This window comes from Plectropomus leopardus, chromosome 21 (assembly GCF_026936395.1).
Source record: "Plectropomus leopardus strain MGB_pleo_1.0 chromosome 21, ASM2693639v1, whole genome shotgun sequence".
Taxonomy (NCBI): domain Eukaryota; kingdom Metazoa; phylum Chordata; class Actinopteri; order Perciformes; family Serranidae; genus Plectropomus; species Plectropomus leopardus.
The window spans coordinates 1206732-1234080 of record NC_142196.1 but is presented as its reverse complement, the minus strand read 5'-3'; the positions used below and the strand labels follow the sequence as shown (position 1 = coordinate 1234080).

Below are 27349 nucleotides of genomic sequence, written 5' to 3'. Positions count from 1 at the left end.
TTGTCGCTGCTGCCTGCGGTCAGGCTGACCACAACAAAGCAAACTTAACACTTTTACAGAGCACCAAAGACACAAAAACAGAGACAGAGAGAGATAGACTGCTCATATCACTCCCTCAGGACCAAAACATCATGCCAAAAAAATAATTTCTTCCCATCTGCAGCTGGCCTCATCAACAAGGGTGAGACCCCCACTGACACCCATAATTGTTTGGAGTATCTCTTTGCATTGTATATATTCGTTTTATTCTCAATATCTGTCATTTTAAAGCTACATTTTGAATTATATATATATATATCCATCTGTTGGCAGTGGTGGAGGAAGTACTGAAACTCAGTACTTAAGTAAAAGTACAGATAACCAGCAAAATATATACTCAAGTAAAAGTACAAGTACTACATAACAATCCTACTTAAGTAAAAGTAAGTAAGTACTTACTTTTAAATGTACTTTAAGTATTAAAAGTAAAAGTACTTACACAATGTTTTGTCTCTTAATGTTCAGGCCTATATTTCAATAAAAACATAGTATGGAGCTGTATTACCCTGTTAGATAACAATAAACAACAGAATTATAAAATAGAGTGTGAAATGAATCACAGAGGGTAAGCACAAGTACGCTAACCTTTACAATAAACAAAAGTTGTTGCTTGTAAATATTACTAATGGCATCTGCAGAGGTATAAGAATTACTAGTAGTAACATCTGCATTTTCTAATGTCATTAGGTAAAACCAATAAAGAAGACGGTTATATATTAAAATCATTTATTTTATTATAAATCTATTCAAAGCAAAACAGACTCTGAATAATCTTTCGATAAGTTAGCCTATTTGATCAGATTTTTTGTCCTATAATGCAGCCAACAATTATTCTAATCAACATCTGATCAACACAACAATTCAACTGTGAAATTTTCTTTTAAACCTTTCTTTTCTTTAACTTCTGACATGTCATGAACATGAGAACTCAACAAGTCTTAATGCTGGCAAGGCTCATCTATAAACATGTTTTTTTTTCTCTGCACAACAGTTTTAAAATGGCAGTTTCATTGTCATTTGCATTACCAGAACTTTTTGTTCAGTTTCAACAAGAGTTGGTTTTCAAAGTTTTTTGAGCCTAGTCTGCCTCTTTTTGAAGAAAAAATCTGCCCGGCTGAGCTAAAAAGTCTTTCACATGCTGCGGAGGCAGGCAGCGGAGTGTTGACTTTGAGGGACAAGTTGAGAACATTGGGCACTGACTTGAGGACATTCATGGAGGTCGTTGAACTGGCCAGATAGGTGTCCAGCTGCCTTGTGGTTTCTTGAACGTTTCCCTTCATAAGACCAAAGAAGTCCTCCTCCTCTGACCCTGAATGGCTGCCTGGTGATGGGACTGACTCTAGATCCAAGTGGGCCTTGATGTAGTCCATGCCTATAAAAAACAATTTCCAGACAGAATAAAGGAAATGTGTGAAACCAATAAACATGGACTATATAACCATAGACTATACAGAACAGCCTATCATGATAACTAGGTCATTGTGCTGTTCCTCCTTAGTGACTATTAACACATTTTCTGATCCAGTGTTATATCTTACTATGATCAGGATCTGCCTTTTACAAGGTTTAATACATGAATAATACCCTCCCTGTACAACAGCAATTGAGGAACCATCTCAGTGACTTACCCGATTTCAGCAAGTCTGCATTGCTTGTCCATGAGGTGCGAAACTTTGGAAGCAAAATGGCAGCAGCAACAAGTTCAGGGTCAGAAAGCATGTCTCCAAATGTGGCTGTATTCCTTCTTGAAGGGCAGTGATCAGTGGCTGGCAGAACCTAGATGAGGTCTTCAGGCGGTCAAGCTTCACATTTAGGAGGGTTATAGTTGGCACTAGCCATCCCATGTGGACATCCTTCTCTGCCTGCAATATGTTCAGTGCCTTGGAGATTGGGCCCATGGTTGCAACATATTCAGTCAAGAAAGCAAGTTCTGCAGGGCTGCACCTGTAAGACATGGATGAAACACCAGAATGTAGAATATCAATAAAAGATCAAAATAGTTGAAAAAATCTAAGTATATTAGAATATTCTCAAGTTGATATTGCAGAAATTATGATTTGGCATTTTTGATATCAGAAAGTAGTCTATATTGAACATTTCAACATGTAGTCTATAAGCATAAATCTGAAAACAACATTAATGTCACCAATCATGTTTTTACAAGAGTATGTGTTTGGCTGTGCAATATACTTATACTTATGAAAATGCTACTATCTCAAATTAAGATCTAGTTCTAGAAACATGAAACAGATGGTTGATAAGATGATAATGTTCCAAATTATCTCAATGCAGTTAATAATAGTTACTTTAACAGCAGCCCCTGAAACTAGGGGTAGATGGTAAGTCAACTTCTACAATATTACTCAACCCGGTACATGTGTATCTGCTCCCAGCCACACTTACATGGGGATTTTAAGTGCAGTGGTCACTGCTCTGATGGCTCCTTCTCCACTCTCTCTAATTATTCGCAGTATCCGTTCAACAGAAAGAAAGAAAGAATTCCACCGAAAAGTGTCAACTGGTCGAATGAGTTGCAGCTTGCATTCCCTCTCAATGACCTCTGCAGCTGTAGAGGGCGAGAGGTCCCTATTCCAAAGTGATGAGCACTTAGCAAATGCTGCGACTTATTTTCTTGTAGATGTCGTTGGAGTTGGCATTTTGGGCATCAACTGTTGAGATCAAGTTAAGGAGATGACAAGCACAACGGTGATGCTTTGGAAGCTGATATTCGGCACACTCGTCATCTTCTTCATTCATTAAAGCTTCCACTTCAACAGCCTCTGTCTCCACTTCAGGATCTTCTTCTGGAGCTTCTTCTTCCTTCTCACTATCATTCACATCTTCACACCCCCCATCAGCAGCACTTTCTTCATCACACCCATAAACCCTAAAAGCCTTGATGAAATTGGAGGCATTGTCAGTTGTAGTTCTGACAATCTTTTCCCGAATATTGTATTCCATGTGGATGTCATTCAGGGCTTCAGCTAGTACATCATAGGTATGTGATCCTTTCATTCTTCGACATGCCAGAGCAACAGAACATCTCTCCAGGCTTTCTGGCTCGATCCAGTGGGCAGTAACACCTATGAAGCTTTGGACGATGGGCGTCCAACAATCTGTGGTTGTTGAGATGTATTTAATGTTCTGCATAGCATTCTTCACTTTTGCTTTCATTTGCACTGTTTTTTTTTTATCCTTTCCCTTAAAGTTGTCCGTGACATCACTGTATGTAATTGGGTGAATATGCTGCATTAAAGATATGAATCCAGGTTGCTCCACTACTCCAAAAGGGTGCAAACCCTGAACAACAAAAGTTCATTACTGCAACATCTGTGGTCTTCTGAGAAGCCTTTGTGTCTGCCACCACCAGTTTCTGCTGCTTACTAGTTGAAGGACCTTCGCCAACAGACAAGCTTCCCTTCCTTTTAGTAGTCGTTGCCGTCAGGTCCATGTAACGCTGGAGATGTGATCTGTGCCTTCTCTGAAAATAAAACAACAATAATGATAATTAATTAATTAATCTTAATTCTAGGGCTGGGCGATATTATCTAAGATTTATATCATTGTATATATCATTGTATAATTATTTTGTGACTGTAGTACCTGTACTACAGGAATACTCCACTGAAAATATGATTCTACCCCTTTTCACTTCTATCAACAATATAGTAGAACATATCCTATAACGAAGAGAAAATATATATTTCTTAAAACATACACATAGATTCATTTATAAACGCTCTCTGCCACATAATAACTTTTATTGTTGGAGCTGTGCATCTCATTCCAAGTGCCCCGTTAGTGCCGATGTTATATGCTCCGATACAGACTGTAGATGGCGCTGTGGCTTTTAGTCTGTCTGGAAAACCAATGGCGGAGCGGAGTGGTGCTAAAAGTTGTGGGCTCAGACTCAGAAAAAAAGAAAATGCACAGCATTGTTTTACATTAATTGACTGACAGACAGTGTTGGTCCGCAAACTCACAGCCCCACCAACACTCTTGGAACCGAACGGACCATATTAAACGTGAGCGTTGTAAAATCACACCGCTAAACGGCTAAAAGTAAAACAAACGAGCTTGTGCCTGTGACAAATTACTTTCACTAAAGTGTTTGTTTTACAACCGACAGGTTCAATTTGTTACTATGTGTAATTGCAAACTTGTCCATTCATTCAAATTTCCCAACAAGACCCTATATTACATTGTAAATGACGTCGAGCTAGCATGTGCTACAAGCTAACCTAGCTTACCACCTTACGTTCCTATGTAGGTTAGCTAAATAATGAAAACACCGTTGTACTCTTTTCTGGCGATTTCTGTAAATTAACGTGTACTCTGCTAGATTAGAGCATTTATAACATGATGTCAGTAAACAAAAATAATATAACCTTGGCTAACATGATAAGCCCGAGAAAATAACTTAGCGTAGCAAGAGCTCTGCTTACCTCAATGTGTTTCTTCAGATTTGACGGGGAATTCTTGAAAGCCAGTAATTCCTTTTTTTGAGGAAGACAGTTGAGACACTGGAATTTAAATGATTCATTCCTGGAGCCCGTAAACATGAACATCTCTTTTAAATATGGCCAAGGATGGCTCGGCTCAGGGGTCTCAGTCTCCGAGTCCATATCGACTGTTGTCCAAATCACACTGCCGCTTCTAAATGCACGCCGCGCTCTGCTGTCATTGGAGGCGGCATAGCAGCACCTGATTGGTTTAAACTTCCGAGGCCGAAACGCAACCAATATTTTTTGTGAAGACAGCATTTTGGTGACTGATCAACCATCAAATGTAACGTGGTGCATTTTGGAAATGTAGTGGAGTAGAAAGTACAGAAAATAGCTGTAAAATGTAGTGGAGTAAAAGTCAAAGTATACTCTATATTTTTTACTTAAGTAAAGTACAGATACGTGAAAAATGTACTTAAGTACTGTAACGAAGTATTTGTACTCCGTTACATTCCACCACTGTCTGTTGGAAACATATATATATATATATATATATATATTCTATGTATTCTATTATATCTACATGTTTCTCATATGCTCCAAAACACTAAAGCAAATTTCTTGTATGGGAAAACCAACTTGGCAGTAAACCAGATCCCTATTTCAGAAAACTCATTTTCACTTTCAACAGTACTCACAACATCCTCTCCAGTATGCCTTCTGAAGTCCTTTTTTACACTATAGAGCCGCTACGAATTTCTTTCGTAATGCCACCTTTGCATTTCTAAAAAGAATTAAACAATGACAGCATCATGCCACTCCAGTGTGTGATTATAGACACGATTGCTGAATCAAAAGAGGCATGACGTTTAACACAACAGCACTTGCATAAAGTGTGACATAAAACATGCATTGGCAGCACTTTATAAACAATAACAATGGTATAACCTACCAATCAAAACCATTTCCTGTCCCTGTAGTATGGTGACTGATCTCATCTTCTGCTCATAAGGAGCTCCTGAATTTAAATGTTTTCCCAATAGGCAGACATTTACAGCCACTGTTTGTCTTCTTTGAGTTACCCATTAATTGCTGCTAGCTGCTTTTTAAATCTCCTGTGTGGATCACACACAAAATACAGTGTTAAAACATCACACCCCTCCTGCTGACTTTCCTGTTCAATGCAGACACTGTGTTGGCACTATTACTTCCTCCTGTAGCGGCTTACAGGTGAGACAACTTTGTCTCCCCATTCTGTGATCACACCTTTTATACAGAACAGCGAGGTGGCATAACAGTGCGATCTTCCAGCCTTGAACAGACAGTGTAAAAGGGGCCTAAGAGACGGAGAGCCCAGTAAAAGTCTTACTTTAAGGTGCAACCATAGAAAACTAAACTTACTTGAGAGTGAAAAGGGAAAAATTGAGCTGAGCTGTTGAGAACCTTCTGACAACATTGTCTTCCAAACACCAAAATATCAAACAGATTAAGTCAACAGGATCAAGATAGAAAGGAAAATATAAATAAAGAAGCACAGATAAGACAGGCCCAAACACAAAATCTCTCTCCTGCACTCAGAAAAGTCACTAGCCGTCTCCTCTGGCTCTGAATGATCCACATGTTGAGCTGAACAAATCCCAAGAGCAAAGCCTTTCTTCATCCTGCCCAGCTAACCTGGCTTTACCACAGTACTGTAACTTTGCAGCTTTCAGTCTTTTCATCACTTCTACAAATAACAAACTTTTTAAAACAGACACATTTCCTAAAGCAATATTTTCAGACAGCTGGATCAAGATGGTGAAAGCTAAATATGTGTTATCTTAATATCACAAGCTCAACAAGAACAGTCTGTCTTGTGTGTTAGCCATGTTTGTAAGATATCCTTACCATGCTGATCTAATGGGGCAGTTGTGCTTCAGTTTGAATCAATACAGCTACCTGCACTTACTTTTCTTCTAACTGATGGGTGGTTGACACTGTCAAAATGCTTTGAAGTACTCAGCCGTACTATGGCTGGACGGATCCTGTGCTGCTACTCAGCTGCTCTCAAGGACAGCTCAACCACAACCATCTCCACTGATGGGTGTGGTTTGACATGTTCTGTTGCATTTCTACATCCAAATCCCATCCAAATATTCAGAATCATCAAATGTCATCTTTCCTTCCCAAACTATTGTATTCTGGGCTGTAATAATTATTTTAAACAACTGGGGCTGTATTCACTTACCAACTTAGTACAAAGAGTTACTCCTAGTGACAAAATTAAAAAAAAAAAATACTACTAAGAATTTTCTTAGAATATAAAGCTAGATTCTGTCAAAAGCTATTCACAAAGCATCTCAGCCCTTATGTGAGCTCCTACAGTTAAAAATTGTTTGGAGAAGAGAGGAGGATTTTCAAGGTCCTCAAAATTCTCTTAAGCCAAGGAGAAAATGGCAGAAAGGCAAAGAGGAAGGAGAAACATTCTCCAAACGCTGAATGACAGTGAGGTAATCACATGCTACAAATAACTTGGTGCAGGGAGAATGTTTGTGGACGATAAGCCACTCACCATTACGGCAGAAATAAAGTGATCACAACACCATGATTTTATTAACTCTAAACATGTTACAGTGCAGCAGTGTGATCACACAAACAGTGCTTTCACACTGTCATATTTTGATGCAGTTCATTTCATTTCAACTGAGTGTCCATACCTTACAAGCTTAAAAAAGAGTGTCCATGTGACAACTAATCACATCTATTAAAATAATCATACCTAGAAACAACGTCAACCAAACCTCTGCACAAAAGGCACCACCGCATGGGACGCTGATTTGGATTTTGTAAAGAATGTTAAAGCGTTAATGGGTTGTGATTAGTATACTACCTCAAAGTGAAAAGCCCAAATGACAGCCAGTGCCTCCTTCTCCACACTGGAAGGATTCATCAGGTAAGAGTTAAATTCTTGGAAAAGAAACTGACTGGGTCACTAATCATCAGAAGAAGTCTGCAAGAGTGCAGCTCCAGCTCTTAAATTGCTGCTCTGCTGCCATTTACTTACAAGTAAAACAGTTCACCAAAACATGAACAGATGAGATCAGACTTTTTAAAAAAATATTTTTAAAAGCACATTTACACTGCGTGGATGAGTCAAACTTGACCTTTGAACTTAACAGCTTTGTAAGAGATGCAACTACTGTGAAGAAATTTCTGCAAAACACTTGGTAGTATCCCACCATGCCTAAAAAGTGCTGAAGTTCTTCCTTAGTGATTAGAAGTGGGAACCAATCAGTAGCAGAACTTTAGCTGGAACTCAGCAAACCTGAGTCTGGCCCACTTAGAATAGAATAGATTTGAATAGAATATATCTCTATTGTCCACCAGGGTGGAAATTTGTTTCCCCCAAATAGGTGTCAGCTGTTCTCATTTAGACAAATTTACAGTGAGATTGGTCCATGCAAGATGGTCAAAGATAGCTCTGATGTGAGGTACAAGCTCTTCCCAAGCACCACTGAGACAGAAGCCGTGACATCACTCAGACCTCTTGATTAGCTCAGCCTGAAACCCATCAGTTAGGGCTGGCCTTTATGTAACAGTATGAAACCCTGTTCTGTATATTGATATTTAGAAAGAATTCCATACTCATGTTGTGAACCTCAGTCTTCACAGTACAGTGAGTAAAACTCATCTGAAACAGCCATAGAACTGAATCTGAAAGAATGTTTTTCTTCAACAGTGTTGAGGAGCACTGAAGGTGTTTCCAACAGATGGGTAAATGATGACATGAAAAATGACTCTGCTGACTTCAGTGGTGGCGTAGTTCATTCTTAAGCTGGAACCAAAGCTGAGACGAGGAGCCCTGGCTGAGATAAGAGACCACAGAGTATATGGAGTGACAGAGCAGCCAATCACCTAGAGGCAGAAGAGGACAATAGTTATGCCGGAGTGCTGGTTTTGACCATAGCTTGAAGATTAGATGGGAACAGTTCCCTCCACTGCCCTATGGACAGCCCCACACTGGCCAGCAGGAGCACTGGGAGGATTCCCAACTGGCCTGGAGTGTCAGCAGTGGTAAAAATGCAAAATGAAAGAGGTTAATCAGACAGAAGACATGGACAGTACACAGAAGAGACAAACTTTCTGCTAAAACTGTGACTGGTCAATGAATTCTAGCAGCTACTCCACTGCCTCAGATTTTTCTTTGAGCTCTGATGCTCACAAAGTCAGACTATTTTCGTGTGATGTTCCTGAATTTATTTGATTCTTTTTTTTTAAATCTTAGAACTTGAAAATGTAGAATGATCAGGAACTGCCACTCCCATTTCACCTTTCCCTTTTCAGTCACTGAAATGTGTTAAGACAGCAGTTCAGATACAGTAGAAGTCACTTATTCTTCACTTTGATCAGCGGTTCTCGCTCCCAACTGGTCAAATACAGCAGCATGAGCCGAGGCCTTATGCTCCAACTACAACACTCTAAGTACCCCTCTGGCATCAGTTTTTGATGTGTCAGTATTCGTGTCAATCAAAAAAATCACGTTTGGTTTGTTGAGAGGTTTAGGAAAATATCATGGTTTGGGTTAAAAAATGTTTTTATTTAACAGTACACTGAAAAAAAGAACATGTTGGATTTACTTGATTCAATAGTGGACATTGGTTGCACACAGATGTTTTGCTTTGGCAGCAACTTTAGCAATTGAGTTAAATTAACACAAATTATTCATAGTCAATTAACCTGTGTATTTTGTGTTGATAAAATGTGATTAAAACATGTTGTGATGAAGTAATTTGAGCTCTTGGAACATTTTAATCCTTCACAATTTTATCACTTCATTCCAGCACTATTCAATACCTTTACTCCAGTACTATTTGGTTACTTGAATACTACATGTTATTTTCACATTACGTGTTAGTATTATATTCTAGTGTCAAATACTAAATTCTCCAATGGAGGCCTTAAAACAGATTGTTTGTATTGTTCTCTTCCAAGATGGTTGCCTGTAACCACTAATACTTTTCAAAACAAAATGTCTAATTTCACTGCAGTGACAGTAGGGTAAATTGAACTGACATTACTGCTCTACTGAAAAATCAACAGAGATAATGTCAGTTTTTCAGTGTTTTGACTCAGTCACAGCATAGAAATTAAACCTTTTCTTTTGAAAAAGGTGACAGGCAACCATCTTGGAAGAGAACAATACAAACATTCTGTTTAAGGCCTCTATTGTCAAGATTAAATTACTGTAACTGTAAACAATTTGATGCAACTATTGAAATGATTTGAAATGCAAAAACATTAGTTACCATATACATTAAAATAAATGATTGCTGAAATGGCAAACACCTCTCTATTAACTTTCTTAATCACTATCATTACCCATTTTTACCCCGATTAATAATAAAAATGAACAGTTGCATGTCAAAACCTTTATTCAAGAGCCACAGGATAAACAGTGACAAAGTATGTGTCAAAAAATTCCAACACTGACCTTATTGTGACATCTTGGTTCAAAAGAGCATTCTCAGAACAAGTATTCAAAATTCTTTACTCCTACTGAAATAAACTAAACATCCCATTTCACACAACCCTGATGGAGCTATTTAGGCTGAGTACAGTTCTCTATCTCTTCACTTGTAAAGACACATAGAAACTAAAATTGAAGAATGCTGCCCATCAGAGAACTTGCAGCAGAGAGGAAGAGGGAAAAAAACCTGGCCCCATCCACACCGCAGTTACAGATTAACAGTTACAGAATAAACACTTAACAATGAACGCTGTGGTTTGTTGTGGGTTACTGATTGTTCATCTGGAAATTCAACCTCCAAAATGCAGGAGAGCAAGTGTGAGCTTTAAATGTGCTCTTACCTGGAGCTAACCATCTCACTTGCACAACAACAGTGTGCTCTCCTTACTGCAGCAGTTTTGTCTTTAAGGTTTGGGCTTTTCTCGAGAGTTGAGTCGCATCCAACTCCATTACCACCTTTTGAATCACCTCGAAAGTGTAGCGGAGCTGTGACGGGTAACTCATGTTCAAGGAGTAAAAAAGTCCAAACAGCATGGCTGTTGCAAGGGCCACGTTATCCAGATCCTGAAGAACCACCACACCCTTGATGATGATGCCAACATCAGAAAAGTCGTTGCCTGGTGTCTCCCTGGTGACGTAGATTCCCACTGTCGTTTTCTCGATGGCACTCAGTGCAGTGGCCTCAGTCATGTCCTGGTTAAAGATAAAACATTTCTTGAAGATTTCTTTTTTCAACTGATCTCTTTTGAATGCAGCATTTCTAATGCTATAGTTTATTTAAACCCATGTAAGCAGCATAGTAAATTACTGTAGCCATTCCCTGCCATGCCACCATTCACGGTTCATTGAGAGCAAAAAAAACAGACATAACTTCTAGATCAAATGACAAGGTGCCATCAAGGCTTCGTTTTTGTTTGAAAGATACTGATCCACCAGAAGCCAGGTTATGCCATTCAGACGATTGACAGGAAAAATCAGGCTGCATCTGGAATCACCAGGTGGCACAAGGCACAAGGCACCAGGCAGCACAAGTCTGCTTCTGTTGGGCCAATTTCTCAAAAAAAAAAAACTAATGTAAAGATTGAATTCTCCTCATTTTTTGTGGAAGTCGTTTTTATGTTCTTGGATGATTTTTATCATTACCCTGGACTTGCTATACTCCAGGGCTGTATCCCAGTCCCGATTCTGCCCTTGTCAGTAAAGTGTGGGAAGATGGTGGAATTTTCCTTCTTGCACTAGAATCACAAATTTGAAGTGTTTTCACACTGGTGTGACCCCTAATGTCAGAGAAACAGTATGTTTTCGCTCTGAGGCAGAGGGGTCAAAATGGGTGGTTTTTCATTTTCAAATTAAGGGGCTATGGAGAAAAAGTGGACTGTCTGGATCATGTGTGACAAGCTTAACTTTTTGTTTTAATCTCAGCACTGGAATCACTTTTCCAAATTAATAAATAGGGCAAATGGACCTAAACAGTCCAAATAGGTTCATAGGGTTAAATGAATATGTTTTGAAATGTAGAAAAGCCACAATCTACTCATAAAACACTCACCACGTACTCCTGCACCAAGACATCAGGATTCTCATTCAGATAGATGCAGAGTCCTTTGATGAGGGACTCCCTTCGGGCATCAATGTCATCCTTAAGAATTATAACAAAGAAAACAGAGATATTTGAACTCAACTGCAAGATAAAAATGACGGTTCCTTTCAGTGGAATCAGGACTCACAGGTAAAGGAAGTTGAGCTTTGCAATGGATGCATATAAATCTTTTACTGTGCCATTGCAATGCATATACACTTTATAGCTAAACAATTTAAAGGTTCTTACTGTCATCATGGCAGCTATGTCTTTCAGCTTTTTGCCCTGCTCCCCCGATCGCTTTGCAAACACTCTCAGCAGACGTTCAGAGAGAAGGTCAAGCTGCGACAGAAACCTTGACTGTAGAGACATGGTTGTGATGCGCTTGAACTCTGCGTTTATCTGAAATGACATGAAATTATTTTTAAATAACAGCACAGCCCAGATTTTAGAAGACATTTCAAACCTCAAAACTACACCTGCCCGCCATATCATGGCTTGCATTGAGCATGGTTAAACATCTGGGCTCTGCTACAGAATATTTGGAAACATCCTAATGCAGTCAAGCATTACTTTCACACATTAACACATTATCTATGACACAACTAGTCAGGGAACCTTTTTTTAAATTACCTCCATTGCATCAAAAAGAGCTGGCCATCTCTCTTGTACACTGCTGATCATGGGAGCATCACAAATGACTTCTTGTCTTCTTAATGCAAATGTTCTCTTCATTTTAGCCCTAATTGTCTCTCTGTTGTTGCACTTCTGGACATCTGAAAGGAGTTCGACCCTCATCTTCTCAAGGGACTGTTCACTTTCTCCGAGTGGAAAAGAGGGGCAGTAATCCACTTCACCCCTCTTTGGTCTCTTAACGTGAAAAGCAGGGGAACATTTCTCAGCTGGTTTATATTTCAAAGAATTCACACATACTTCAGGACACCCTACTTTCCGAAGATGGGTGCGGTAGTTTGACAACTTGTATTTGAGGCTCATTTTCCATCCTGCATAGCCACTGGGTGAGCATTTTTCTTTTAAACATGGATGCTTCAGGATGAGTGCCTCTGCAACTTGCTCAAACTTACTGTCTGTGAGATAGACTGTGTGCTTGACTACCTCCTGGATCAGCCCCTCCAATATATCGGACTTCAGCTTTGGATCAGGGATCAGCAGCGTCCCATTTTCTTTGAAAGCTTCATTGGCCTTCTCAAGCTTAATTTCCGCATCATATGTGAAACGGGGAACACAGAACAAATCTGGCCATGAAGACCGTGATGATGTAGACTCTGGAGATGAAAGAATCACGGTGCTGTCACCAAAACTGGATGAGGCATCATCAGGAACACTGGTTGATGAAAAGGAGAAAGTGTCTTCACCTTGGTCTTGAGGTTGGCAGAATGTGTATACAACTTTGAGTGTCGCTTTGTTTTGTATTTCTTCCATTGAAGTTAAGTTCACAAACTCGTTGCCAAAAAGTGTGTCCATGAACTGCAGTCGGAAGGGTTGCATTATTTTACACTGAGTCTTTATCTCAGTCTCCAGTTCAGCCACAGTTGAAGGCAGACCAGCAGAAATCATGACCCTCTGACTACTGTCTGGTCCAAGGATAACTCTGAGAATAGCTTGAGCTGTCATAGTCTCACTTCACTGTCTGTTAGGAAAGAATAAGAAAATGTAATTAAAATCAGTTTTATAACAAGAGGTATTGTTAATCACCAAATCTTATCTTTTACTGTTACAACACTAATACTTTTAAGAATCTAACAACTTAACTCTGAAAAAAACAGACATGCCAACATTGACAGAAAGAAATTAAGTTAGTAACAAAAACAAAAAACACCGGTTAGTGTGTCCAGGGTTTCCCATGCATATTAGTACGTGACAGTAGAGACAGCAATGTTTTTTTTTTTTTTTGACACTGTTTACACTTTTTCAACACAGTACTTCCATTCCTTTCATCACAGTCATGCATGCATGATGCTGCCAATACCATCACCATTTCCCACAGAAACAAGGTTAAACACGGAAGTACCACAAACATATCCCTGTGATAATATTCAGAGGCTGAGGAAAGCACGGGACAATACCAGAGGAAGTGCTCTACAGGCTCAAAACAGAATTGAAAAAGAGTGCTCTCCAGGGTTTCTATACATTAATTTTTTACTTTTCCACAATATTTATTCAGTTTCCAAACAGATCTTTCTAGTGATCATAGAGAACGAAACTAAGGTTCTTATTGGAGCAGTAGAACAGGAAGAGGAAAGAGATGAGAGGAAGGGAGTGGAAATAAGAAGAGAGAGCAGAGAGAAGACAAAAGGATGAGGATTAAAGAGATGAAGAGGGGGCAAGAGGCAAGAACAGAGGGAACAGACACAGAGAAAAGACAACAGGAAGCTGAGGAGGAAAGAGATGGAGGGAGCGAGATATGGGATAAGCAAAAAGAAAGGGGGACAGATAACTAGGAAAGAGGAGAGGAGATGAGAAGGGAAGAGCAGAACAGAAGGAGGGAGAGAGAGGTGGCAAAAGGAGAGGACAAAGAGCCCATAGCCATGCATATTAAAAAATATATAATAATTCCAAAACATTTCAAAATCTAGAAATCTTGTTTTTGAGAAGTTAGTAGCTTTAGCTGGAATTGTGTGTCTATGAGAACCCTGGGCCTTCTTTTAAAGACTGTATGAACCTGTAGGCACAATGATTTTTACATTATCTTACCTAAAGACACAGATTGATCTCTTCAAGTTCACCATCCGCACACCCCCAACTACATAGGCAGCCAGTGGATACTCATCAACCAGTTCAGAGACTTCAACAAGAGCAAGTTCTCGTGCCGGAGATGGAGTCAACTGAAAGGCTCCATAATGCTCACAATACCATCCACACAGCAGTTTCAACACAAAAAATAGTCTCTGCTGCACAATGCATATTTGATGGATTTCCCCAAATTCAGGCAAGCCACCCTCAGAACCATATGCCACTATCATACCTGGTCTGTACTGTATTCCCTTGCTCCACACGTTTTTTGCAAGGTTTATTTCAGATACAGAAGGATTTCTCTGTTTAAAAGCTTGAGCTAGCTCTTCCTTCAAAACATCTAATGGGACAGTGGATACATCTGACACATCCAGCACTGGTTTATCAATATTTGGAGATGACAAGTGGTAACCAATCATAAACTGATGTTTCACAGCCAAAGACAGAGGCACATTTTTAAAGCAACTGGTGTGTTTCACAACTTTTTTAAAGAAACTATGCTTTGCCTCAAACCTGATGGTCCAAAGTCCCACGAGAGGCCCAAAAAGCTGTATTATTTGTGGGTAATGTTCTATGTAGTGGTGTTTGGGCAGCAATGTTTTTTTAGGAAACACCTCTTGATACCTTTGTCGATGATCTGAAATTTTGCTCTCAAGGTAAGCGATAGACTCTTCACTGTGAACTGGGGCAACCACTAACTCAACAATTTGTTTTAGGTCCAACAAAACCTGCCACACTGGCTCATGTTCAGGAATCTTGGAGCCAATCAGAAATGGCAGAAATCTTAACAAGCACCAGTTTTCATGGGCATTCCCCCCTATGGTTTTCCTGCTTGAAAGATTTTGTGGCAAAGTATGAGGCTTATTGGTTTTGTCTGTCCACTTGTATGGGAAATGCAGAATGGAACTGTTTATATCATCCAAGGTGATATACTTCTTTGATATCAGTAATGAGAGGCAATGTGCTATTTCTACAGGCACAATGCCTTCAAAAAGATCATGAGCAACATCAGGAGGGTAGCCACTGACAACATGAAAATGAGAAAGTGCTCCAGTAAAAGGACAGGCTCTTTTAACTCCAAAAAAGCTACTGCCACTATCTAGGGCTGCTCTGACATGAGTTTCATGCATTTCTTTTGTTCTGAGGCTGAAAGTTCCTGACCTAACCTCATGTGATTGAATGTCTGAAGTTGATGCTATACAAAAACGACAACAGAAAGGGCCTCTAAAGTTCTCCACAAAGCCTGCTATTCCATGTGCTCCTAAATTGTCAGCAGCAACAGTCTGCACAGTACCCTTCAGTGATTTGTCCAGTTGTGGGACAAAAATGCCATCAACTTCCAAAGACCTCAGGTCGCGTATAAGGGGCTCTAAAACCTTGTCATAACCAAATGACTTTACATTGTCCGTTTTGCACAAAATGGCCAGGAAAATTGAGTACAAACTAGAATTAGACGCCGGAGGTAGGTTATTCAGTACCCAATACACAGCACAAAGTTTGTGGGTTTTGCGGGAGGTGCCCAAAGGGTTACAGACCTCAAAGTCATCAACATACAAAGTTATGGATAAACATAGATCTTCCCCTGACAAAAAACTATTTTCCTTACAATGCAGACTGTCCTTATAAGACCTGTACAAAATTTCTTTTCCAGTATCTGTCTCCCTTTGTGTTTCGTGATTACTAACTATCTTGTCCACAATATCTTTCCTACTCAGCAGCACTTGCAGGGATTCTAGGATGGGGATGTACTGTAATGTTTTGTTCTTTTTAACATCCAAAATATATTCAATTTGTGCAACAACATTAAATTTTGCCTTGTAATATTTCTTACGTTGATATGCAGAACTCAAAGGCCCACCCTTCTCTATGGCCTTATTTAGAGGATTTGCCGAGCACACAGAGGAGAGTATTTCCTCTATGACAGCTCTGTCAACTTGGAGCTTGTGCTTCTGAAAAATGTCCACCAGAACACCTTCAGCATGAGATTTTGAGAGACAGCCAGTTAAGTGGTGAAGTTCAACCAAAAAATCATTGATTGCTCTGGCTGGTACATTAGAAAAATGTTCTAATTTTAACAAAGCTGCTGCCAAACTATGCTCAATTACATCTGGGAGGTCATTTAGAGCATCAGCAATGCTACCTGGCTGAGCATCCTCACTAATGTCATCTTCAGAAGTATTGTGAGTAGATTCTGGGGAAGCAAGGGTGGCTGATACTACAATTCCTTGTTTAAAATCTTTTGGTGAATAAGACCTGTGTTTCCTGCTCTTGTGGGATTTAAAAGATCCTAAGATATTTGTTTCAAATTTGCAATCTAAGAACATACAAGTTACAACCTCATTTTTCTTCAAGTGTGCATTAACATGAGTCCAGTAATCCCTCTCAGACACAAGATCCTTACAAGGACACAAATGGCAGCTAAATGTACATCTCTCCGACTGATGACGATTAGTTTTAACAACATGACATCTATTCAAATGAATTAATAATGCATTCCATGTTCTAAACGTGCACGGGCAGCTTGCATAAACACATGTAATACGATAGTTATTCCCATAATGTCTATGTCTCACTCGATAATGCTTTAGAATATGGGACCTACTTGGAAAAACTGAAGGGCAGGCCTTGCATTGCCACATTCACTCACTGGATCACTTCTAGCACCATTCACTGTAAAAGTGGAAACAAAGAAGGATTAATGTCGAGTGAGGACAAAATGGTGTTTGATTCAAAAATGCATTCTTGAAATACTACACATAGAGAACAAGGTGAAGGTCTAGTCAACAGTAACAGGGTGAACCTTTAAGTCTAATGAGCATTCCTTCAACAACTTATGACCAGGAATTCACAAGGTGTAACATGGCTAGCCAGATGTGGGGCAGGGTTAAACCAATTACTATGTGCACAGGGTTAGATAAATGATAGCTATACAGAGTTCATATATTTAATAGTGCTTGAGTGATGGAGTGAACATTATTGCACATTTTTCTGATATTTTGTTCCCATACATGATTGGGGCAAAATGTCAGAAACACACAGCTAAACTAATTACATTAATCACCTGTCTGACAATATATACAGGTAAACGTGCCTATGGCAGAGATTAGAATTTAGATTTCACAAATGTATTAATGAGGTGGCCAGTGTGTGTATGCATGTGCTGAGCGATTCAATACAATCTGTAATGCATTATAAATACGGTAACTTTAAGAGCAAATACAACGTCCTATTCTCACCACAAAAACTTGAGCCCACGATCCCTCAGCTGACTCCAGGTGAAATGCAGACTTGAGTTTGGATGACAATCTGCAGCAAAACAGAAAGAAAGGGAGCGAGGGAGAGGACAGGGGAGAGGGGAGAAGGAGAGGGGGGAGATGAAGAGGGGGAGCGGGGTAGCTAACTTAATGCCGCCGTTGACATTAGCAGAGGCTGTTCACGGCCAAATCTCAATAACGCTATGGTGTAGTTAACACACAATGTAACTGAACAGTCAGTTGGCAAACCAATTCAATCAGAAGACCAAGGTATGCTAGGAGCGCCGCAGAGTTAAATCTGACATTAATGGCTCCCGCCCAAAAAACAAATTCAAATAAAACACAGCGGTGAAACAGCGCGAGCAAATAAGCTCACAGCACTTGTTTAACGTTAACGTTACATGGTGACTCTCAAGACATTAATCTACATTTGGCTCAGATTTTGACAGTATTCAACAAAAAAAGAAATAAATAAATAGAAAATCAAGACTTACCGACCAAAACAGTGGCGTACCATACCGCGAGCCGTTGGATTTGAATGAGATGGGTGCCGTTCACTACCAACAATGCAAAGCGCGCAAGATGAAATCGCGTGCGGTATCACGATATTTAACATTGCTACATTAATGACTCGCTTCAGTTCAATGTGACCTGATCAATTTCATGTACAATCTCTGCATATCATGTAGTTTCTACACTATACATTTACGCTTAACTGTAGAACATGAGGCAGTTGTGTTAAATACAACCAAAATGTTTACATAAATCCAAGAGATGGCCAGTCTCCTTTTTTTCAGTGTAGGTTTACAAGTATGTCATGTGATGAGTATGTTATGTGTCATTAGCTATGTTATGTGGTTATGCGGTCTCCTTGGTGAAAGTCCTGTGTGTGTTTGATAAGCAAATACACAAAAGTGTGTGTGTGTATGTTTGCTGCTGCTGCTGTACTTGTCTTGTGTTAATGTGCTATCTCACTCACAACTGCTGCATAAATACTACTCTCATGCTTTCTTTCTGTCTCTCTGTCTCTCTCACACACCCGCACACACACACACACACACACACACACACACACACACACACACACACACACACACACACACACACTGTCAGAGCTGTTACACCAGTTCACAGATCACTCAGCAATGCACCACAACCCTGCAACTCAACACGCCCTCTCTCTCCCTCTTCCCTCTGTCTCTGTCTCTGTACCTCACTGATGTCATCATGAGCTGAGCAGACATCTCAGCTGCGGGACTGCACGTGAGGCAGACAGAAGAAAAGCAGAAAACCTTACTAACGTGTGGAGAAGAGGAGCATTTCAGCAGGTACTGATGACAGTAACAAGTGCACACTGTTGATCAGCTTTACTGTAATGATTAGACTTGTTTAGACAAGTTGTTTGTCTGCGTTGTGTCAGCCAAACCCGTGTTGTGTAGTCAGAGCGCTCAGTACAAGGTTTCATTCCAAACCACGACAGAGCTGCTCTTTTAGAACAGGACATGCAGAATGTTTGGCAGCAAATTTAAAAACAAAAAAGATTTCAGCATCATGTTTACAAGCACATTTGTTTGATTTTCCTGATTTGTGTAGTCTTTGCGTCTTCAGGACTCAAGAGTTCAACCTGACTGACCAGATTATTTCCAAACATTTCAGTCTCAACCGTCACATGAATTTAATCCAGTAAGGGCCTGTGTGCACATTGTTTTTCTCCAACAGAAAAGTGGTGGCATGGTGCTGGCATGCACTTCAAAAAAGAGTGCTTCCAGAGCACTTTTTTTTTGTTTTTAAATGACACACTGTATGTGGGCTTTGTTTCTATGACAGCGATATCTCAACATTAACAACAGCTAGGAAGCTAACATGACACTACTTTAGAATCAGCATCAATTCTCTCGTGCTGCATTCACACAACTTTCACAAGTATTTCAACCTTTGTACTCTGATTGGTTTGATTTCTGTCAAAAACATGTGGATAAAGGCAATGAGCCATTTGATGAGAAATGGCCTGGAAATTGCAAGAAATTAGTAGATTTAAGCTACCATGTCCAGAACTATCTTCATAATTTTTTAATATGATATAGTTAGATTTAAAATTCTAACTGTAATTTTAAGCATCTTTTCAGGTAATTTCCTTGTTCCTTTCCTTTCCTTTCCTTTCCTTTTTTTTCCTTCCTTTGTTTGTTTTGTTGATTTTTCCCTCCCTTTTTTCTTCTTATATATTTATTTATTTGTTTTTTTTTTAAATTTATTTATTGTACTACTTTTCATGCAAGTTTCTTATTTTTTTTATTATTTTTTATTTTTACTAATTTATTGTTAATCTCTTCATTAGTTGCTTTTTTGAAATTTAAATCAAGCTAGCTAATTTGTTCAGGTTTCAAATGGTTGACTACACAGGAAACAACCAGCTTACAATGGTACAGTGATAAAAGCACAGCACTCACCAGCAAAAACCAGTGTTCACCTACCGATCTGCTGCCAAAAAAAGAGCCTGTCTGCCTGTTGTGTGACAGTAGCCTAGCTAAAGGAGCGACGGTGACATTACCCGTGCCTTTATGAAAACATCAGAGATTTTCAATGAGAATCATATCACAATAAAAGGCGTAGAACTCTGTTGACAGAGGCTGGGCACTAGCTTTTTATTGTCATGCAGCCACATACGCCAGCTCCTCATATAGAGAACATTGAAAAAGGATGCTAAGAAAAAAATAAACAAAAAAAATGGAAACAGGCCCTAAAAACCACCTTGGATTTTATTGGTGTCATCAGCCATCTTTATCATTTGTGGCAACAGTTTTGAAAACATCCTCTTTAGGTGTTTCAGAAGGAGAGAAGAAGAGAGTATATCTGAATTCTCTGTTAGACTTTTCAGCATTTTACCTAATATCACTTTATATTGTGTATATAATGTGTTGATAATAATAATAATAATAATAGCACTTTCTTAACAATGTTATAATGGCTTTTCAGAAAAGCAGAAGATAACAAGGCAGCAATAAGACAGAAATAAGATAAATTAATAATGTAAATTAAAAGGGGCAGAACATGCAAGTAACAAAATTAAGGAAACTTCATTGGCATTTACCATGAAAGGTTGCAAAACTAAAACTACCCCTTTGTGATGCACCAAAAGTAAAGCCCACAGACAGCACACACAGAAAGGCATACTCGTCTGCTGCAGAGCTGTGTACACAGGGAAAGGAGTCCATAACCTGTTTTTCGCCGTTTTGCCATGTTGTGTAGTTTCACAGCAATTCACACCTTCAGTCATGACACTCTTAACAACTCTCTGTCCTGTGACCTTTGACCTAAGTGTCATATCAGGGTGTGAATCTTCAGCAGCCATGTGACCAAATTAAACCCTTTGTCTAATGTGTTACTCAGCAAGTCCACAGTCTTTAACTGATTACTGCTTCACATTGTGCAACAAAAAGGTGTCAGGTTTAAAATCAAAACTTCTAAACTATAGGCAATTCAATTTGTTTTTATAGATGATAGATGCGTTATCATACAGCCACGCCATTGGTCTGGCCAACCAGTGGCGTATCATAATACCATGAAAGGTTCCATTCGACCATGTTACAAACTGACAGCACCCAACAGTGTATCGTACTGCCGCAAATGTGGCTTTTGGCATCAGTATCTTACGCTAAAATGTCTGTCAAAACGGTGATATTTGATGACTTCGTAATGAGAGTGGGCTGGTTGTTCAGTGATTTGATATTGGGTACTTGGTAATCAGTCAGTGATTTTGATACTTTTCCCTCTCTCTGTGTTTGTCTACTGTCTCCCAGTATGGGCTCTGCTCAGAGCAGTGACAAACTCCACTGTAACCGCTACCTGCGGGGCCACGGTCCTCCATCACTGGTACAACAAGGTCCTTACACACATGCACTCCACTCTTATGTCAATCTTTCCATAATCTTATGGTCACATCTGAAGAATGTGAGTGAAAGTGTCCTGTTGTCTGTGCAGCTAATGGAGAGGTGAACGGACTCTACAGAGTACAGAGTGGCTGCCAGCCAGAGGGCAAGATGACCTGGGTGATCCTCCACAGAGACCTGCCAGGATTCCCTTATGTGAACACCGTGCAGATAAACTTCGTATTCCCAGATGGAATACAGACAGTAAGCTTGGTGAAAACCACACTGTTAATCTATTTAAAGTCTAATTTGAAGTGGATCCACTCTTAATATCTGCTGATGACTTGCTTCCGGTTTGTTTGTATATGCACATTCCCAGGAATTCAGTGGAAATCACTGCTCAAATGAGGTTAAGATTATTAGTGTGGGAAAGAAAACCGTTTTGTACACAACAACTTGTTTGGATGACAGAAAAAATATTCCAAGTATTTGGGACTTTATTTATATCCCGTTTAAACCTGGATTGATATCGTATGTTTCTGTTTTGCTTCCTTTAGACACCTTTCAAAAGTAGTTCAATCTTACAACCCTGAGCACATTGGTTTGATGGCTTTCAAAAAACATTTTGAAAAAGGCAGTAAGTTGTTTGGTAAGAAATCTTCCACAAATTGCAAAAAAAAAAATGTTAATGCTGAAAAATAATTTTATAAAGGATAGGGGAAAAAAATCTAGAGAGTTGTATTTAAAACAACCATAATTAGATATTTAAAAATATTTTTATATTATTTTACATTTGTTCAGGTGATTTCCTTTTTTTATTTGTTTTACTTGTTTGTTTTCCAATTTCTTGCTAATTTCCGGGTCATTTCTTCTAAAGTTACTCATGGTCTTTTCCCCATGTTTTTGAAAGAAATCAAGCCTATTTGCCTATGTTTCAAAGGGTTAAACTAAAAATAATGGGTACAGTAGGGCTGGCACAAAAAACCCTGCTGGAGGGGATATGTTGAGAAACCATGTGCTGTATGTCCTAATAACATTGGTATTCAAAAGCATAAATTCATAATTTTTAGAACCATCAAAACAAACAAACACACTTAAAACAACCTTAAAAAGCATTTGTGTAAAAGGTGAGAACCCCTCCAACAGGAGCAGAAATATTAACTATGAGTACATTTTGATTTGGATGACAGACACTGGAGCTCAGAGTAGAGTGCAGGTTTTTACAGCGAGCATTCCTTCCACGAGAGAAGCTGATGATCTGGTTAGTCCGGTTATCTACTGGAGGAACTGCTGAACACTGAAGCAACACAGAGTTCACTCTGTGGGAGGTGATCTGACTGAAATACCTGAAAGTGTTAAAACTACTCATAATATTTTACATACAATCAGTTTTTACATTCATGCACATATTAATTTCATTTAAAATTCACAGTATTCTGTGCATTGCTACTACTATTGCTGCTACAAAATATATCCTCTGCTGATGATAATTAACGGAGGGGAATTTTCTATCTTTTATACCGGTATTATTATTTATTTATTTTATTTTACAAAATAATGTTTAAAATAACAAACTGTCCCTTGGGGGGAGACAGGCTCCCAAAGTCTCTGAAGTGTTCTAAAATCTCTGAAACATCCTTAAATCCTGGAAAGGTCCTAAAATCTATTATATTTTAAAATCCCAGACATATTCTAAAATCCTATGAGTTGTCCGAAAAATGTAGAAACATCATAAATCCTACATACACTGTAAAATCCTAGAAATGTCCTAAAATTAAAAAAAAAAAAAAAAAAAAACCTAAAATCCTAGAAATGTCCTAAAACCCTAGAAACACGTATGGGGGCAAAGCAGGTTGAGTATCCATGCTGTACCTCTATAGTGGGAGTGAAACATTGTGACTCAGCAATTATGTTTCCCTCATGTAGTCAGAGCAAATGAATGGTATGTAAACAGAATGCGAAGGAGGCGTTGCTGTTCACTGAGCCACTAAAAGCTAACCTCTCTTCCTGCAGGACAAACACCCTCATTCTGGCCAGCCTTACACAGGGCTGCGGCTCTGTGCTTACCTGCCTGAAAACCGTGAGGGCTGGAAGGTTGTCAAGCTGCTGGAGAAGGCCTTTAACCATCAGCTCCTGTTCACTGTCTCCACCAATAAAGATGGAGAAGATATGGTTACTGCAGCCTCCATCCCCCTAAAAACACAAACAGACGGAGGGAGCAGAGCGTGAGTTAATATTACAACCACTGTTTCCTCATGTTAGCTACTGAAAACTGCCAAATACTGACTCAATAACATATGATATCAACTCTAAAAATTATACACGAGTAGCCTACTTTGGAAGATTGAAGGTGAGTAATATAAGTCTGTCTCTTTTTAAATGAAATGATCTGCAAAGAATGTCCGTGTCAATGAAACACCCAGTCCCCAGCAGCACCCAGGGCCTCAACATGGGAGGGACACTGAGAAAGGCTGAAATTTAAAGTTTGTTTTCATCTGCAACTTTGAAATATTATTACAATTAATGCATTTATCATGCCATGTGTCCAGCCCGCATTTATCATGCCATGTGTCCAGCCCGTTCTTATTCCAAAGTTGTCCAATAATGCTGCTTTTGCTGTGCTTTCTGCATGATATCCCATCACCAAAAGCCACCTTTCGTATCCACGTGATACGCCACTGGATGTCGTCAGCTGAGAATGTAGCCAGACAGAACCTGTTGTGGTGTTATGCCGATAGATGGCCGGATGGGACCTGCCACGGCAGCTGGATATGCAGATGGGCAGCATCACTTGAGTCAGCAATGCAGTCAGACAGAACCCGTCACGTGCGCAATATATAGCAAGATGCTGCCGATAATGTCATAACATAATAACCGTGAAGGCACCTATAGGGCAGGCAGAACGGGTGGTAAATGGATCCAACAAACCCCAGACTTTCATGCAGGTGTGTTGGCTTCCTGTCTGAACCTGATGTTTCTACACTTTACTATGTGCCTTCTTCTCCTGATCCCAACCATCTGTGCCAGCATGTGGTTTGTTGACCTCCCAGCATTGGTTGCCATGTGCTTGTGTTGACATCATGGTAGCGGCATCCCAGAACATCAACAGTAAATGCTGAAGGATACTTAGAGCATAATATGTAGACGTGGATATCCGCTGACAAAGCATCAACACGTGACAACAAAGTATCACAGAACATTTTGCAGTGTCTGTCTGGAGGTCTGTGTGTGCGTATCTATATGTCTGCCTGTCTTTCATCTATTTATACACAACTGACAAGCATTGTTGAAGCACTCAGGCATATTTTAGAATTTATTACAATCAGATAATTTATATCAGATCTAATAATATCATTCATTATAGAGTAATGCATTTTTCTGCCAGATTTGCTCACAGAAAAAATAGACCAGATAATGAAACTATAAATGATGATCATTAGCCTCTGTGTGGTTGGAATCGCAGCATTTCCAGTGTGAGCAATCTGATAGCTCAACATGGGTCCCAAAAGGAAGCAGCTGGCGCTCCACAAAACAATTGCACATTTTTTCAGGTGTTCCATGTCCAGTGTGAACCATGGAGAGGCTTCCATCGCCCTGAATTCCCTGCATGTTTGTCACAGTTTTGATCTTTTATAATAACAAAATTAGTTGGATGTCCACTATTTTTAGTTAGGCTACATGGATATTTACCTCCTGACAAAGCCTGTGTTGTGTTTATGCATTGTCATTTTAATAGTAAAGCCCAGCACTGAACAAGAACTAGCACTACAAAGACACTAGTTCCATTCTTTTTATTTTTCTATATTTTCACAAAAACAGAGTTGAAGCACCATCTCAAACTGCCATACCCGACGCAAGCCGAACATCATGCGTTGGGTCATTCTAACTCTAGCATGCTGGGCAAAGCTAAACTATTTTGAAATAACACTTTGTTAATCTAATGAATACAATTTTATTTGATATTGCTGATAATTTCACCAGTATTTGAATTTGTATTTAAAATGTGTGGGCCCAGGGCATGAATATTTGTTGTGCTTCCAAAGGGCAGCATGACAGACACATTCTGAGAACCAATCGCACTCACTGTAATAAATTCATGGTCTGTGTGTAATTTGTGCTCTTTAAGCGGTGGCTACCCAGATCCTGACTACCTGAAGACGGTGAGAAAGCTGCTGAGAGAGAAAGGCATTGAATAACACACAACACACTGCTGGATGGACAGGTGAAGGCAGAGACTTCACACTACAGATTATCCTTGAGAGGCCTGAGAGTCTGTGCACTAAATGATTCTCTTTTTTGAAACTGTTACTGATGGCTGTTGCTGTCAGTGTGTTAACTTGTATATTATTACAATATTGCTTTTAGCATTATAACATGTATTAACTCCAGTTTTTCCTGTGTTTTGTGAAATGGCATGTCCTTGCAGGAGCCATTGTTTTATTGTATCAGTACAAAAACATGTTTTAAACTCAGAATGAGCCATTTTGTAGTATTTATACAGTAATATAAATGGGCCATATCTATGAATGTGTGAACTATATAGAACCCTGAGTCCAAGAAAGGGGATGCTGTATAAAATGTTAAAACATGTGAGGGGGCAGTTTTTTCATAAAATAAACTATTTTTTGAACTTATGAATGATTCGCTGTCAAAATCATCAGGGAGGGGCACACAAAAACAGCTGTTAGGACTTACAGGCTTTTTTATTTGTCTCACTCTGTGTCTTTCTCTCCCATCGACTGTCCCTTCACTTCACTGTCGATTCCCTTGCGTCTGTGGACTGCCATAATGGAAGACAAAGTGAATTGTTTCACAGTTTCACACAGTCCTCTACAGAGCCACACAGACAGCAGATGCAGGTGAAGTTTCCTAGATTGATGAAGGTACTCTAATGGTAGCCACTGGAAACGTGGCTTGAAATATGCACATATTATATGCAATATCTACAAAAATCTGAGTGAAAATAAATGTTTCCCACTATAGAAAAAGCAAGTTCAAAAACAGTGTGGGCGTGGCAGATTACGTTTTGATTGACACATCCTCGGATCCCACCTTCGTCAACTGTCTCTCATCTCCATGACGACAGCCATGGAGCAAAGCAGTCAGCGTGGTACAGCTCTATGTGTTTTAGGGCTGGGGTGATGCGTCGACGTAATCGACATAATCGATTAGGTGAATACATCGATTCACGCAATGTGCGTTGACGCGTCGCACTGCTTCACACAGTGCGCATAATGACAGCGTAAGCAACGCCAGGCATGTTGTTTTTTGTTTCCGCTCTCATGTATCAAGTTAGAGTGTGCACACTGCTTGCCCGAGCAGCACTTGTCAGGCATGTCTGAGCTGCATGTCAGCTGCAGCACATCTAGAGAAATGGTGGCTCGCCGTTTTTTTACGCATGACGCTCACGTTTGTTGACTCCACTTTATACCGTAGCTTAAAGTCTCTCTTTGTCACAGAGATGAGGAAATACAAAGATGTTTGTTTTACCTATAAACTTCTGTAACGGTTTGGGTCCGTGCTGCTTGCTTAATGATGTGTTTGAGAGCGTTGGAGTCAACGAAGACGACCAAAAGTGCACAATCACACTTGTCTGAGGTTTCCACAATGCTCGTCGTTTATTACAATAATCACACATCAACCTTACAAAGCCCGGTTGTACGGCTACTATTTAATCATACATGAATAAAATAGTGTCCACACGAACCCTAACGTTACGGATGAGTTGAGAGGCGAAAAATAACACTGGAGCTCGGTTGCTGGTATCCGTTCTTGGTGAGAGCGCCGCTCAAAACTAACTCAAGGAAAAAACAAGGCGCTGCCTAATGGCGTCATTCCTCTAGCAACGTAGCAATTCGTCTTAAAGGTACATTCCACAATTTCAACTGTTACACTTCATATATGAG

At 39.6% G+C, this 27349-nt stretch overlaps 2 protein-coding genes and 1 pseudogene across 2 annotated transcripts; 1 reads left to right on the top strand and 2 right to left on the bottom strand.

The window, feature by feature from the left end:
* Nucleotides 1–332: 332 nt before the first annotated feature.
* LOC148185975 (uncharacterized) lies at nucleotides 333–3129 on the bottom strand (annotated as a pseudogene).
* A 6965-nt stretch (nucleotides 3130–10094) lies between these two features.
* On the bottom strand, nucleotides 10095–12761 carry LOC148185974 (uncharacterized). Its single transcript, XM_088072194.1, has 4 exons — nucleotides 12203–12761; nucleotides 11819–11971; nucleotides 11540–11629; nucleotides 10095–10683 (listed from the first exon to the last, which is right to left on the bottom strand). Exons 1-4 carry the CDS (start codon nucleotides 12563–12565, stop codon nucleotides 10375–10377), a joined length of 915 nt encoding a protein of 304 aa, XP_087928320.1. The 5' UTR covers nucleotides 12566–12761; the 3' UTR covers nucleotides 10095–10374.
* A 5989-nt stretch (nucleotides 12762–18750) lies between these two features.
* Nucleotides 18751–26077, top strand: dtx3la (deltex E3 ubiquitin ligase 3L a). The gene is made up of 5 exons (XM_042510726.2): nucleotides 18751–18905; nucleotides 21375–21457; nucleotides 21556–21707; nucleotides 23457–23668; nucleotides 25570–26077. Exons 2-5 carry the CDS (start codon nucleotides 21376–21378, stop codon nucleotides 25637–25639), a joined length of 516 nt encoding a protein of 171 aa, XP_042366660.1. The 5' UTR covers nucleotides 18751–18905; nucleotide 21375; the 3' UTR covers nucleotides 25640–26077.
* The last annotated feature ends 1272 nt before the right edge of the window (nucleotides 26078–27349 follow it).